The 15,058-nt window shown below is 34.3% G+C and overlaps 1 protein-coding gene across 1 annotated transcript in view; it reads left to right on the forward strand.

Moving 5' to 3' along the window:
* PXDNL (peroxidasin like) overlaps positions 1-15,058 on the forward strand; it is a 267,746-nt gene that overhangs the window by 100,999 nt on the left and 151,689 nt on the right. Inside the window, 3 exon segments of the mRNA XM_076005349.1 lie at positions 4,757-4,828; positions 7,272-7,441; positions 9,965-10,082. Of these exon segments, the coding sequence (XP_075861464.1) occupies positions 4,757-4,828; positions 7,272-7,441; positions 9,965-10,082 (360 nt within the window).

Raw genomic sequence — 15,058 nt, forward strand, 5'->3', positions numbered from 1 at the left:
TTGAAACTACTACCTAAACCATACTCTTTCTTGCATTTTTCTTTTCATTTTACATCTGCATTCTGTTAGTTACATTATTATTTATATACTACTTACATATTTAACATATTTATCCTACCCTGTGACTACAAGTATATTTCTTGCTTTTGACCGTAAATGACCTCTACAAATTAAAAAATATAAATATATTATTTTAAGAAAATTATCATAGATTCAGGAAATATGCTAAGATTTTCTTTTTCAATGTGTAAATGTCATGAATCTAGCTATTTCAAGAAGAATTTTCTTAACGAAAGGGCACTTTTTTTCTTTTTGGTTTAAATTACTTAAAATAATATCCTATGTGTTTGATTCATATTTTAACTATTACTTTCTTATATAATTTTTTGCATTTCCTGGACATTCAAATTATACCTATTTCTAAATGAAGTATGTACCTTAGCAATATCTTCACATTTTTCATATTCCCAAATTATACAAACCAGGCTGTTTCCTTTTTCCACTAGGGACCCCTGTCTTCTAATATGAACTGGCTTTGCATTAGTGTCAGCTATCATGGGATTTTCCTTCACTAATTGCTTCACTGGAGCTCATGGTTTCTGGTATCCTTCCTTTTTCTTGGTTTACTCCTTTGTTGTGCTGGAATACACACTGGAATACATATTCAAGTAACTTACTACAAAAGGGCTAAGGGAGATAGTTTTGATAATCCTTAAATGCCTGGAAATATATATATTCTATTCTCATAATTGATAGTTCATCTGGTACAAAATTATAAGTTCAAACACAATTTCCTTTGATCTTTGAATCATGCATTCTATATCTTCTAGCCTGTTATGATTATTTTTATTTTATAGGAAATCAAATTTATTTTTACAGGGAGATTTTAAATTATCTTTATTTTTTGTATTCCAACATTTTATAAATTTATAACAAAGAATGAGACTTTTCAATTATTGGGGTGGGTACTTCATGTATTCTTTCAATCTGAAGACTCAAATTCAACCCCTGTTTTGAAAGATTCTCTTTAATTATGTATTTGAATTTTTTCCCCTTTTTCTTTCTGTCTCCTCTTTTACAGATGCCTTAATTGAATATTAGACTATCTGGATCTCCACATTTTTATTTTTCCTTTTAATATCTATTATTTTATCATTTTTATTCATAATCTGGTATAATTTTTTACTTCATTGTAAAAATTTGCTGCTTTTTGTAATTTTAAACCATAGTTTAATTTCTATAACACCTTTTTTGTTTCCTATTTATTTCTTTTCCATAGCATCTGATTCTTATTTTATAGGTATAATAATATATATATTCAGATCTCTGAGTACTTGAGTACATATATTAATTGTATTATCTTTTCTTATTCTTTTTTTTTAGTCCTCTGAATTTCCCTGTCTCTTCTAGAATTGGTTTTTCTTCTCTTTATCTTGATCTTTCTTTTTCATGCTCCTAATCAACCTCCTATGCCTTGTGATTATTGGTTGTCTATTTATATTGAAAATATTGGATAGGTAGTATGGGTTCTCCTGCTCTTCTAGAGGTAGGTCTGTTTTCTTACAAAATCTCCTCTCTGATGAGAATTTTAGTTTGGACAGTTGGGTGTCAATGGCAGATTTATCTTCCTAAAATGCTAGAATGAAGAAGGTTTTTTCTCTTGAGTTCCAGCTCCACAAAAATCCATTACTTTTCTTCTTTCAACTTGTTAAATTTCTTTAGAAAACTCTGTCTCTATCTAATCTATACATACACATAAATAACTTTTTCCTCTTTGCAGTTGGTGTCCTGTATGGAGGTGATGGTTAGCAGTTACTGTATTTCTCTCCCCACATCTTTGGGAGCCCCTTGTTTTCCATCCCACCTCTCACTCCTGTTCCTGCCTCACCTGTTTAAAGTCTCTGGGACAAAACACTCTGATTGTTCCTGTCTCATGGTATACTCTGCCGTGTAACTTTCTCTGTCTATTTCATCTGTTAACTCTTTCCCATGCATTTTATGTCTCCAGAATTTGCTGAAATCTCTTACCCGTTGGGGACCTTCCACATTCTGTCCTCTTGATCGATGTGGGTTTGTTTATTTTATATTGAGCATCTGGGCAATTATTTCAGTAGAGACTTGAAAAAGGCAAATTCGAGGAAAATTTGCGTGCCTGGTTCACTATTTTGAACCAGAATTATTCTCTCCATAACTTAGAAATCTGTTTGCTGAAATAATATTTTCATTATTAAAATTATAGTATTCTATTAAGGTATTTCTCAATCCAAACACATTCAGTGTGGCTTTGCCACCACGGCACCTCATCGAGTATGTGCATTTAGCAGCTGCAGCATGATGTCTACAGTAATTCCTTATTGGTATGATTTGACAAAAGCCCCCTTGTGTTTCCTTTGTAAGTACCAACCCTGATGCTTGCATGAGAATGTTCTTTTCGGCGGTGGCATGATGACAACACAGGCGAGGGAGACCTGCATCTTCATCTTTTCTATGAGTAGAAGGATTGATTTGAAATCCTGACACTTTATGAAAGTTAAATTTTTCTCCAATAGATACGTTTTATCTTGAAACATAATAAACCATTTATTGTTACATTGCCAAGCAGAAGAATGCATGTGCACATAGAGCCATGTGGGTTGAAATGGTCGAGTTGATTTACAGCTTGGTACGCAGGCAGAAGATTGAAGTAGTGCTCTGTTAAAGTACGTCAAACATTACAGAATTAGGATCTTTGGGCCAATAGTTCATGACTGGTATTGGAGAACATTGTTATTTTTATCCAATACCATTTACAAATTTCAGATTAGTTAGACCATGGACATTCTTGGTACAGCAGCTCCTTGTGTTTGTCTTTTATGTGCACACTGACGTCATCAGCAATACTTCCTATTTTGCATGCTTCTTTTGGAATCCTCAATGATTCCAACATGAACAAAATACATCAAAAGGAAGAAAATCCTTGGTATTCTGCACCCAGGAAGGGCATACCTGGTTCCTGAGAACACTCAGCTTTGCTCTTTGGGGAGGACGCACAGCGTTCTGACCCAACATCCTGTGGAGAAGCAGGTGCTGGCCTGGGCTCACCCAGGCGGAAAAGATTCTTTACCAGGTGTGCACCCCACTGAGGCCACGGCCTTCCCAACAGGTTTTCTGAAGAAGTCATAACTGAATATGATGTTTTCTGTACTTCTCAGAAGTCTCCTGGATTTTCAAGGAATATATCTTGAAACACTAACTTGAACTTCTGGCAGAATATTTACTTTCTCTCTCCTTTAGAACATTTATGGGAGAAAAATCTCATTTATGACTTGGCTCTTTTTGATAACATGTATATTTCTGTCATAGAAAAAAGATAGGTCTTTGTATCAAATTCCCTGCAGTAGATACTGCTAAAAATATTACTTTTTTGACCAAGCATCTTTGACAGAAGACATCAGAATCAAATAATTATATAAACTTTTCAATATAAAAAGAAGTATATTTTAGGTTCTTGTTGGGAGTAAAGCAAGTAAAGGGATTCTACAAGCAGAAATCAACAAATATATTGCAGAACTATTTTTGAAGAATAACAGTTGGAAAAAAAGAAAGAAAGCTGGAAAAGAAAACTGGAAAGAAGAAAGGAAAAAAGAAACTACAAGAATACATTTTCTCACCCCTGCAAATCAGTACTGCTAGAACAGTACTGTTTTAGTACTGTCGCCAGGATAGTATTTTGGGAAATAAAACAATGATAGTCACTATTGTAATAATTCTTCATTTTATAGATAAAGGGGCCGAGGCTTATATATAGAGATGAATCTGCTTAAAAACAAACAGTTATAGAAATATCAAGCAGCAATGATAACTGACTTGGGAATTATATAATGTTTTGACGTAAACTAATGTTAAAATAACATTCATTTGGATATATTATCACCATTGGTACAAAACTAAGAAAATATTTAAGTATGATTTTTCAATAGTTATATACCATGCTTCCAAATCTGTTATGATGGAAATGTTTTGCTTTTCTCTTGATTTATTTTGCCTGTTAAATAATTAATTCTGGTCTACTTAGCTTGGAAAATAGATAACATCTTTCAATATCCAATTATTGATGCAATTTCCAGGCTATTAAATATATTTAAAGAAGGAATAACAGCCTTTCTACTGTTGTTATCATGTAGAACTACACTACTTGTAAAATAATGAAATAAGCTTGTAACCTAGCAAAAATAAAACAGGACTAAATTGTGCAGCTTATGTGGCTTTTCCCAAGGTTCAATGCAATATACTACAAGCTATTTCTCCATCATGAAACTCTGTTCCAATATTCCTGGGATGAGGAAATGGCATAGGGCTCAGCACCTGCAGTGGAAAAGGAGAATTATTATACTATATGGCATCCACTGCACACCGTTAAAGAAAAATATTCAATGACACTTGGTAAAGCACAGTAAGAATGACTGTTCAAGATGCGCCATGGCAACAGGGTCGGGGCCATTGCAAAGGGGTTCTGCATTGAAGGAGAAAGTTTGGGATTTATAGTCTAGGAGCAGGGTAGAGGCAGGGGATGGAGAACTCCTATACTCCTATAGTGCAGGATACATGTAAATCTTTAAAACAAATGTTTGCATAAGTGACACTGATTTGTTTGCCCTTTCTCACTGAAATACTTTTTAAAAAAAATTATTGAATTCAAAGTTAGGTGAAAAAATGTTTTTGTTCCCTAAACTCATCTTTATTGTGTAGTGATTAAAATGTATCTTTTATTTTTCAGATTTTTGCATAACAACAAACTATCTAAAATCCCAGCTGGGAGCTTTTTGCATCTGGATTCATTAAAAAGACTGTAAGTGAAAGCAAGTACATAAATACAGAAACCTTATAATTGTCCCCAAAATAAATAAATCCCCAACAGTGACTGCCTTTGCCTGCTCTTGCTGTGAGAGATCATGGCAATGCTTGCGTTTTTCAAGAGAAAATGGTTTTGTTAACTGCAGAGCGCTAGAGGACCCAGATAGTCTACTGAGCTTTCATGTATTCTCTTAGAAGTGACATTCAAAAAGAATATTGAAGATAGAAGTTTTCCTTGCTTCTCTGCAATTTCCTTGCTGGTCAAATCTAAAGACTCCCAAGACTTCTTTTTCCTTTAACTTTTTATTAGAAAAGAGATGTGAGAAGTTCCAAAGAAAGTCTGACTCCTCTGGCCAGGCTTCAGTTTTCCCTTGTTGCACATGGAGTTTTCCATCCCATTCATTTCCTCCTACATTAAACAAACAAACAACAATCCCAGTCCTCTCATGGGCTCTCTTCTCAATGGGCTTCCCTGCTCCTGTCTTTCCTGTTTCCCGGCGATTCTCCTCATTTTCTGTCCACCCGTGGGGCTCACTCTCCCGCACTCCGTCTGTCTTCACCCCTGTGTGTACATTTCTGCACGGCTTTTATTTTGTTTTATCTTTTTCCTAGTACACACAAATGCAAGTCTGTTTAACAGGTAAAGAACAGATGCCTGCTTCACAGATGCCAGTTGAAGAGCACATAGTGTAAAACTCACATAGGGGTATCTGTCACCTGTCTTAGACACCACTTTTGTTGCTATTGCTCTTCTAATGTTGTGTGCCTAGATACAGGCCCATGAGCAAGCACTTGATGTTTAAGTAAAAATCAGAGTGCTGAGAAAATAAATCTGTGCTCGGTGCCTGGAAATAATGCTTGGAGTCTTTGCATTGAAGTAACTGGATAATCAAGGGGACATTTCCTCCACTCCCAGTCCTTTCATTCAAGTCTTTATTTCCTGCTTTCTTGGTAATTCTCACGTCAGACACACATAATACTGCCCCACAGTCTTTTCCTTGGTGTTTTTTTGATTGAATTCAAACCCACAAAAGCCTTGGCTGATGACTCTTTTTCAGCAAATCTTTCTTACTTGTCAGAATTGGTTGCACCACAACCATTTGGAATAATACACACACCTATTCTTACTTTTCAATCTTTTGTGGGAAATGCAAAATGCCACAACATTTTGTAACAGGGTCATACGATGCTTCATTTTGGGGGTAGAGATAATGTTTTTTACTTGCCCTCTTTGTCTTCTGTTGGTTTTGTTACATCACTTATAGTTAGAGTTATTGTCTTTGTATATTATAATTCCCATACAGTGCTTCTTGTCTGTCTAGATTTCTATCTGGGTATCATTCTCAGCTTCTACAACTCTCAGAAAGTCTTGAAGTGCTAAATCCCTCAGTTTTTTCTAATCTCATTTCATTATTCTTTCTTAGTAGCAGCTTTTCTGTTCCAACCTCTTACGTTATTGAAACAGCATTCACTGCATCATTGGAGCACACGGAGCAAAAACAAATGCTGTTAGAAAGGCTGAAGGAGGCCCCACTTACAGTGATGTACCAGTGTCCGTCTATGATGTATGCACTGTATTTATTTCAAATGTTTTAAGATAATTTTGTTAGTATGTTACGCTGATTGAGTATCTTTACTTTATACATTTATTTTGTGGAAAACTGACATACAATTTGAACAGATTGCTCGAGGGTCCATGATATCCTGACAGGTCTGACACAGAGTGGACACTGGTACCTACTTATTCCAAATCCTCAAACTTTTGCCCTATTCAGGCTGCAATTTAGAAGAGAACGAGAGAATACAAGAGAGTGATGGAGGGCTCATAAATAAGCTCTATTACCAAATGAATTCCACCTGCAACAATGAAGGCTTTCAACAGCTGGGAGTGTCAGTTTACCAATAGCACATGGGGACAGAGAAACAAGTGTAAATCCGTTTGCCGTACCACTACTTGTGTGTGGGCCTGACACCTTTTGGGTCACCTAACATTGGGTTCTCTATTGTACCATACCATTTCTAACTCACGACAACCATATTCACATATGTATGCGAAAATTAATGAAATTCTTTTATAAAGTGGTTTTCAATCTGTAAGCAAAAGGGATCATGCAAGTATTAGACAAGTGATATATTACTCTATCTTCAAATATTACTCTATCTTCAAATCAATATAGCGCACATTAAGGGGAAACTGCTTTTCTAGTATTAATGTGGCTTCCCCAAAACACTGTTAATATAAAAAGGTACCTACTCTCTGCAATATATGCAACTAAGTGAGAAATTCTTAAAATCTGCTTATTGGTAACTAGAAATTCAGGAGTCAAAGATGTGACAGCTAAGGTAGGTCAGAGAAAATTAAGTATTTCCACTCCAAAGACTCCTCATAGAAATTAACAGTCCCTTGTAACAGCTGTAATTCCTGCCTGCGTGCCTAGGCGTCTAGACTCCAACCCTCTGGTTTGTGACTGTGGCTTACTGTGGCTGGGGGAGCTTATACAAGGCTGTGCCCAAAGTGGTCACAGGCAGGCTGCTGCTGTGTGCAAATATCCCAGAAGACTGCATGGGTGCTCGTTTGCTTCAGTAACAGCAGAGGAATTCAAGTGCAGTATGTCATTTTCTAAATGTGCACACATAGGTCTTTTGTTCTCTTTCTGTAAAGGTTTATTGTATGATGTTGCATTTGTAAGAACACATTATCAGAAAGTGTTTCTAAGGGGTGTGGCAGAAAGTGTGGCCAGTTTCCTTTACATCATGTGCATTTTCATTTAAGGAAATTTTAACTGTCTTCAACTATAAGATCTGGGAGAGTCCTTGAGCATCACTTAATCTAACCTCCATAATTTCATAGGAGAAATATTAACCAAAATAATTTTTCAACAAGGTCACAGGAAATGGTGTCCAGCATTAAAGTATGCACTTATATCTCAGTATCACTTAGTGCTCATAATCAATAATTTGGGTTTTACAACTTTAAATCAAGTAATTGCTAATTTTCACTGCTAAGAAAATCCCTCCACAAATGCAATCATTGATTTTTTTCTCATATATAATGGGATCATGAATATGACTAAAGTAATGAAAATCAGTTTTATTATCTCTTTGTAAATTTTCAAATAATGCAAACCTTGGATTTAATAAGCATATAGTTATGTTCTGACACCCTTAATAAAGCTTTACTTAAAGAACTGATTATGGATGCTTATTATGTTATTTAATTTTCTTTAAACAGATAATTTAAAAAATTGTATTAATATAGTTCAATTCCATTCAGATTGAGAAGAAAATTCACTTGGTCTTTATTGCCAAAACAGCCTCAAATTTGTCCGCAGCTCTTACCTTTACTACTGACTTCTAGTTCACACCACAGTAAGGTTTTGCCTGGATTGCATTACATCTTAACTGATGTCCCAGCTTTCATTCCTCGCCCTCCAATCTATTACACGTGGGGAAATTGTTTAAAGAAACTTATCCGATTGCATCATTCTGTGCCCATAACCCTTCTGTAGGTTCCTACCTTAAAATAAAGCACAAAGTACCTCATGTGTTTGACACTCCCTGCCCGGTTAGCCCGGCTGCCCTCCACCTGTCCCATCACCTACTCTTCCCTTTACTCAGCGATGCAGCCACCAAGATGTCCTTTCCATTCTTGGGAGTTCTTAAGCTTTTTGTCAACTCAAGGGCTTTCCAAATGCTGTTTTCTCTGCCTACAATATTCTCCTTCTACTTCTTCTTTTAGTAGTCCTCTCCTTAAATGTTAATTACTTGGAATGGCTTCATTTGACCCCTGCCCCGCTCACTTCCCTACCATACTCAGCCTGAATCAGGTCCATTTATTCCATTTATTTTCCATCTAAGCATTTATCACAATTTGTTATTATGTGTTTTTTGTGTTTGTTTACTTTTTTTTTTTTTTTTTGGGAGACAAACTCTCACACTGTTTCCCCGGGTAGAGTGCCGAGGCATCAGCCTAGCTCACTGCAACCTCAAACTTATGGGCTCAAGTGAGTCTCCTGCTCCAGTCTCCTAAGTAGCTGAGACTATGGGCATGAGTCACCAGTTCTGGCTAATTTTTCTATTTTTTTGTAGAGATGAGGTCTCAGTCTTGCTTAGACTGGTCTCAAACTCCTGAGCGTAAGTGCTCTTCTGGCCTTGGCTTCCCACAGTGCTAGGATTATGGGTGTGAGCCACTGAGCCTGGCCTGTTTGTTTAATTTTAATTGTTTACATGAAACTAGAAACTCCTGGGTACAGAGACTTTGTCTGTTTTGATCACTGCTTCATCACTTGTCTTAGCACCTTGCTTGGCACAAAGCTAATGTTGAATTATTTTTAAAAAGTAAATATACAAATAAATAGAACTATTTTTCTCTCCAAAAAGGGGATACAGCCAAGAGATTGATTATATGGACTTTTAATGAAGTAGGCAAGATTACTCAAGATCTGTGGAATATGCTGCAAACACAATGGACGTAGTTAATGATAGGAAATCTCAACTAATCTTATAAAAAGAATTTTGTTATTTAGAAAGATTTAAAGAGAGTTGGGTGAAATTTACTATAGAAAAGTATAAGTCCCTTTTATACTTTTTTCTCTCTAATTTAAATTCAATTATATTATTTGATTCATTAAAAAAATCAATCACTCTACATTTTTATTAAAAGAATTTAATTGTTTCCATGTTTTATCCCTCAATACTTATGATTAGAGAATGGAATCATTCATTTATATTGATAAGTAATTTTGCTCAACCAAGTTTAAAGTCTAGACATATAAATTCTTGTAAATTGTACAAAGTGGGTAGTTAGATGGTTAATTGTCTAGGGAGAATGCCTGTAGAATTGCAAGCTGAATTTAACTACTTGGTTTGAAAAATTGACCCATAAAATCCAACTCCTTCCATAAATATGATTGTATTGAACTACTAGAACCAAAGGCACAGGGATATTTAATTTACTTCACTGGTGATCTCTTTATGCAGTGAATCTTTCACACTTCTAAAGTTTAAGTCAAGCATATGTCTAATATCTTAATGTAGAAAAACAAATTACCTACAGCTTTTTCTCAACAATATCTTAGAATGCTGTAATTTTGTGTCTTTGAAAAATATATCAATAATTCTTTTGTTACAGAGAGTCCCCGAATTACTTTTGTATCCCAAGATGTGGAGACACCACCAGGAAATACTGTCTACTTCACTTGCCAGGGTGAAGGAAATCCCAGACCTAAGGTTATTTGGATACATAACAAGTAAATATGCATAGGTTGTACTTCTGTATCTGACTTCAGTAATCCTTTTATCTTACTTCAACTAATTTATTTATAGAAAAAATTACTAAAATTATCAGAATTTCTAGGAGATAAAAATGTCTCTTAACTCTTATTTTTTTATTTGCTCAAGTTATCTAAAGGACTTCTTAAAACTTACACATTTCTAGACATCAGTGATTTTGAAACTGACTAAAATAATTTGGTATTATTTCTAGAAGAAACTATTGATTGATAACAGAGTAGTTTGTTTTAAATCTGAATATAATTTAAATCTGAATATAATTTGATATAGCCCCATCTGAGTTATTTTAGGTTTAAATTCATATTTCATATTTCACATTGTAACTTTCCTACAGTAAGACACTGTAGAATTATTTAAATGAATTGGCAATAAATGATATGCAAGATTATTTAAAATGCTAATCATTTATTTTATTCTCAAGGTACTGTTTGATAAAACATAAAACCTATGCATCTAAAAATCTGAGTGTGAAATTAAATAGTCATAACAAACCTTTAAAAAGTTAAAATGAAAATGCTAAAAAAGGAATAAGTAAGTAACATAAAATAGATACACAAAATGAACTATATACCTATATACTTCAATGCTATTACTTGGAGAATTATATTATCATTATTTACATTATTGATAACTGGCATGGTTTTCATGTGTCTTTTTCATTCTTGCACAAAATTTAGGTGATTTTCTTCTGTCATGTATATAAACAACTCTGATAATTTTTGCTTGCTCTATAAAATACTCTAAAAGAAATGACAAATAGTTTGTATGCTTTTTGTTTCTAATTTGAATTTCTAATTGTAGCCAGAAACTCAACCATGCTTGTGAAATGTGTTTTTATTTCCTGCAAAAAAACTAATAAGTGTAGGTTAAAAATGGCTTGGATAGAAGGCAATTATGAATACTATTAAATCTGGAAACTAGCCCAGGAGAAAGCCTTCAACTGGTAGAAGTGTTCCATTTATTTCCATCTTGAGATTGTTCAAGGGCATATGAGAAACAGAAATCGCTGCTTCTGATGTCTTAAAACTGCTCGCTCTGCCCTCTTACAGTTTAAATTCAGAAATGATGTGTTCAAGGTTACAAAGGTAGTGACTAGTATTTAGAAAGGAACAAGTGAAAAATCACATTGCCTGATAGAATTTATGGCATACATGTTTCAAATATAGTGCCTAAAGAAGCAAAGGTGCACTTGAAAAGAAAACAAAAAAGTCTAAAAGGAAGGAAATAATGAAGGGAAGATAAAGTACAGGTAGTAATGCCTGTTAAAATATTAACCATTTCATGTAGAAAACTTAAAAATGAAAGGGAAGAGTTTAGAACAAGAAATGTTTTACCATCAACAAGTCTTAACCTGCTAATTACTTGTTGCTGAGAATTTTTTATAGACAGATAATACATATAGTGAAAGTACATGAAGCATGAAGTATGGTTCAGCAAATAATTGAAACAAACATTTGTTTAACATGAGCCAGGCTAAAAAAAAATACTGCCCACTCATTAGGAGCTACCTATGTGTCCTTTCTTATCACCATCCTTTTCTTCTCCCTGGAGGGAACCTCTATCCTGACTTTAGGGTCCTTAGAGGAGTGGGTTAAGAACTAATTAGACAGAACCAAAGGTAGAATTAGAGGATTAGGATATAGATTTGTGGGAGTAAATTAGATTTCAGAGTGGTTAAGGGACATGAAGACTATGCAAAGGTCCAGCATAAATCCAGTAGGAGTTCCAGAAAGGTTAGAAAGAATGAGATAAGGATGACATTTGAAGTGATAATGACTGAGAGTTTTCCAGAAATAAAAAAAAAAAGTCATTAAATTTCAGACTAAGAATTGTATTGATTCCCAAATAGAATTTACAAAAGACATCTCTACCTGGTTTGTTATGATCACAACATTAAAAGTCAGTGATACAATCTTTTATTCCAAGGTAATTTGCAGAATACCTTCAAATGTATAGCAATTATATTTGCAGTAAACCAGAAGGCAATGAAATATATTTAGACTGTTAAGGAAAAATAACCTATTTTATATTCATCAAATTATCTGACAAGGTAAAATAAATAAAAACATTTTTACATAAAGAACAGACCTTTACTCAGGAATATTTGCTGAAAGGACTACAGATAGATGTGTTTCAGTGAGTAAGAATTTGACCCATAAGGAAGATATGATATGCAGGGAGCAAAGGTGAACAAAGTAAGTTTTAAACATGTTGATAAATACCAATAAACTGTGATTGTTAAATTAAGAACTGAAGAACTTTAAAGTAAGTGAGAAGTAAAATGTTAGACAATATTTATAAAAGAGTTTTAAAGAGAGACAACATAGTTAAATAATTTTACATGGCTCATTTCTGATATTTACTTTGGATTTTGTTAAGTCAAGAATGCATGTTAAAAATCAAGGTGAAATACTAACAAATAGAAAGATTTTTCCATACCAGGAAATACATCTATAAGAAAAAATTCTCCCCTATGAAAGTAATTTCAAAAAATTGGAAGAAGTTACTATTACACCAGATGTGCAGATATCAATGGAGAGACACAGGAAACATAAGAAATCAGGGAAATAAGACATCATCAAAGGACCACAACAATTGTCCAGCAACAGATTCTAATCAAAAAGGACTCCTCAAATTGCTACATAAAAAATTGAAAATAATGATTTTAAGGAAGCTCAATGAGATGCAAGAGAAATCTTGAAACCAATACAAAGAAATTATAAAATTAATTCAGGTTATGAATGAGAAATTCACCAAGGAGATAGATATCTTAAAAAAAAAACACACACACAAATTCTGAAATGGGAAAATTCACTGAATGAAATACAAAACACATTCAAAAGCTTAGGCAAAGAGTTTATGAAGAAGACCCCAAAGGCAATCACAGCAGCAACAAAAATAAATAGATGGGACATGATCAAACTAAAAAGCTTCTGCACAGCCTAAGAAATAGTTATAAAAGTAAACAGACAACAGAATGAGAGAAAATTTTCGCATCCTACACATCTGATAATGGGCTAATAACTAGAATCTACTTAGAACTCATGAAAATCAGCAACAAAAAATCAAACAGCCCTATCAAAAAATGGGCAAAGGACATGAACAGAAACTTTTCTAAAGAAGACAGAAGAATGGCTAATAAACATATGAAAAAATGCTCAATATCTCTAATCATCAGGGAAATGCAAATCAAAACTACAATGCGATATCAATTATTTCCAGTAAGAATGGCCTTTATCAAAACGTCCCAAAATAATAGATGTTGTCGTGGATGCAGAGGGATAGGAACAGTCCTACACTGCTGGTGGAACTGCAAACTAGTTCAACTTCTATGGAGAGCAATATGGAGATACCTTAAAGCAATACAAGTGGGTGGATCTGCCATTTGATCCAGCAATCCCATTACTGGGCATCTACTCAAAAGAATAAAAGTCACTCTATGAAAAAGATACCCACACTCTAATGTTTATAGCAGCACAATTCATAATTGCAAAGCTGTGGAAACAACCCCAGTGCCCATCAATTCATGAGTGGATTAATAAAGTGTGTTATATGTATACCATGGAGTACTATTCAGCTCTAAGAAACAATGGTGATATAGCACATCCTGTCTTTTCCTGGATAGAGCTGGAACCCATACTACTAAATGAAGTATCCCAAGAATGGAAAAACAAGCACCACATATACTCACCAGAAAACTGGTATTAACTGAGCAACACCTAAGTGAACACATAGGAACTTACATTAATTGGGTATTGGGCGAGTGGAAGGGAGGTGGGGAGGCGGGTATATACATACATAATGAGTGAGATGTGCACCATCTGGGGGATGGTCATGCTTGAGGCTCAGACTTGTCAGGGGAAGGGAGGCAAGGGCATTATTTGAAACCTTAAATTTTGTACCCCCATAATATGCTGAAATTAAAAAAAAAAGCTTCCATAATAAGACTAGACAAAAGAAAGAATCTCAGAATTTAAAGAGAGCCCTTCTGAAATATTCTAGTCAAACTAAATTTTTTTAAAAAGAATAGAAAATAATGAACAATGCATTTTAGACATCTGGAACTACAAAAATAACTAAGTTTATGAATTATTGATATTACTGAGGGGGAAGAGAGATCAAAAAGTTTAGAAAAAGTATTTAAGGAAATAATCAATGAAAACTCCTCAAGTATAGTGAGAGAGTTAGACATCCAGATATAGGAGGCACACTAGGCAAATACATTGCATAAAGGACTTCACCAGAGAATATTATATTCAGATGTCTAAAGTCAAAGTGAAAGAAAGAATTTCAAAACTATCAAGAGAAAAGCATATAGTACCTATAAAGCACCTATAAAGGAAACTCCATCAGACTAACAGTGAACTTCTGAGCAGAACCCTTATAGGCCAGAAAAGAATGGGATGGCTTTTTGTAAGGGCTGAAAGGTAAAACCTGTTAACCAAGAATTTTATATTCTGCCAGAATAAGCTTCATATATGAAGGAGAAATAAAGTCTTTCCAGACAAGCAAGCACTGAGGAATTTGTCACCACTAGACGAGCCTTACAGGGAAATTTTTAATGAGTCTTAAACATGGAAATGAAAGGTTAATATTCATCATCACAAAAATACATGAAAATATAACACTCACAGGTCTAATAAAACAATCACTCAAAGGAGAAAGAAAAGAATCAAATGGAAACATGATTTTGCCAACTACAAAGACAAAAAGAGAAAAAGAAAAAATTTATAAAACAATGAGAAAACAGTGAATAATATGACAGGAATGAAGCATCACATATTGATAGTGACACTGAACATAAATGGGTGAAATGCTCCACCTAAAATACACAGATTGGCAGAATTGATTTAAAAAATGATCCAACTATATATATTGCTTCTTACAATATATATGCACCCAATATTCCAGCAGCTAGATCCACCAAACAAAT

This window comes from Microcebus murinus, chromosome 7 (assembly GCF_040939455.1).
Source record: "Microcebus murinus isolate Inina chromosome 7, M.murinus_Inina_mat1.0, whole genome shotgun sequence".
NCBI lineage: Eukaryota > Metazoa > Chordata > Mammalia > Primates > Cheirogaleidae > Microcebus > Microcebus murinus.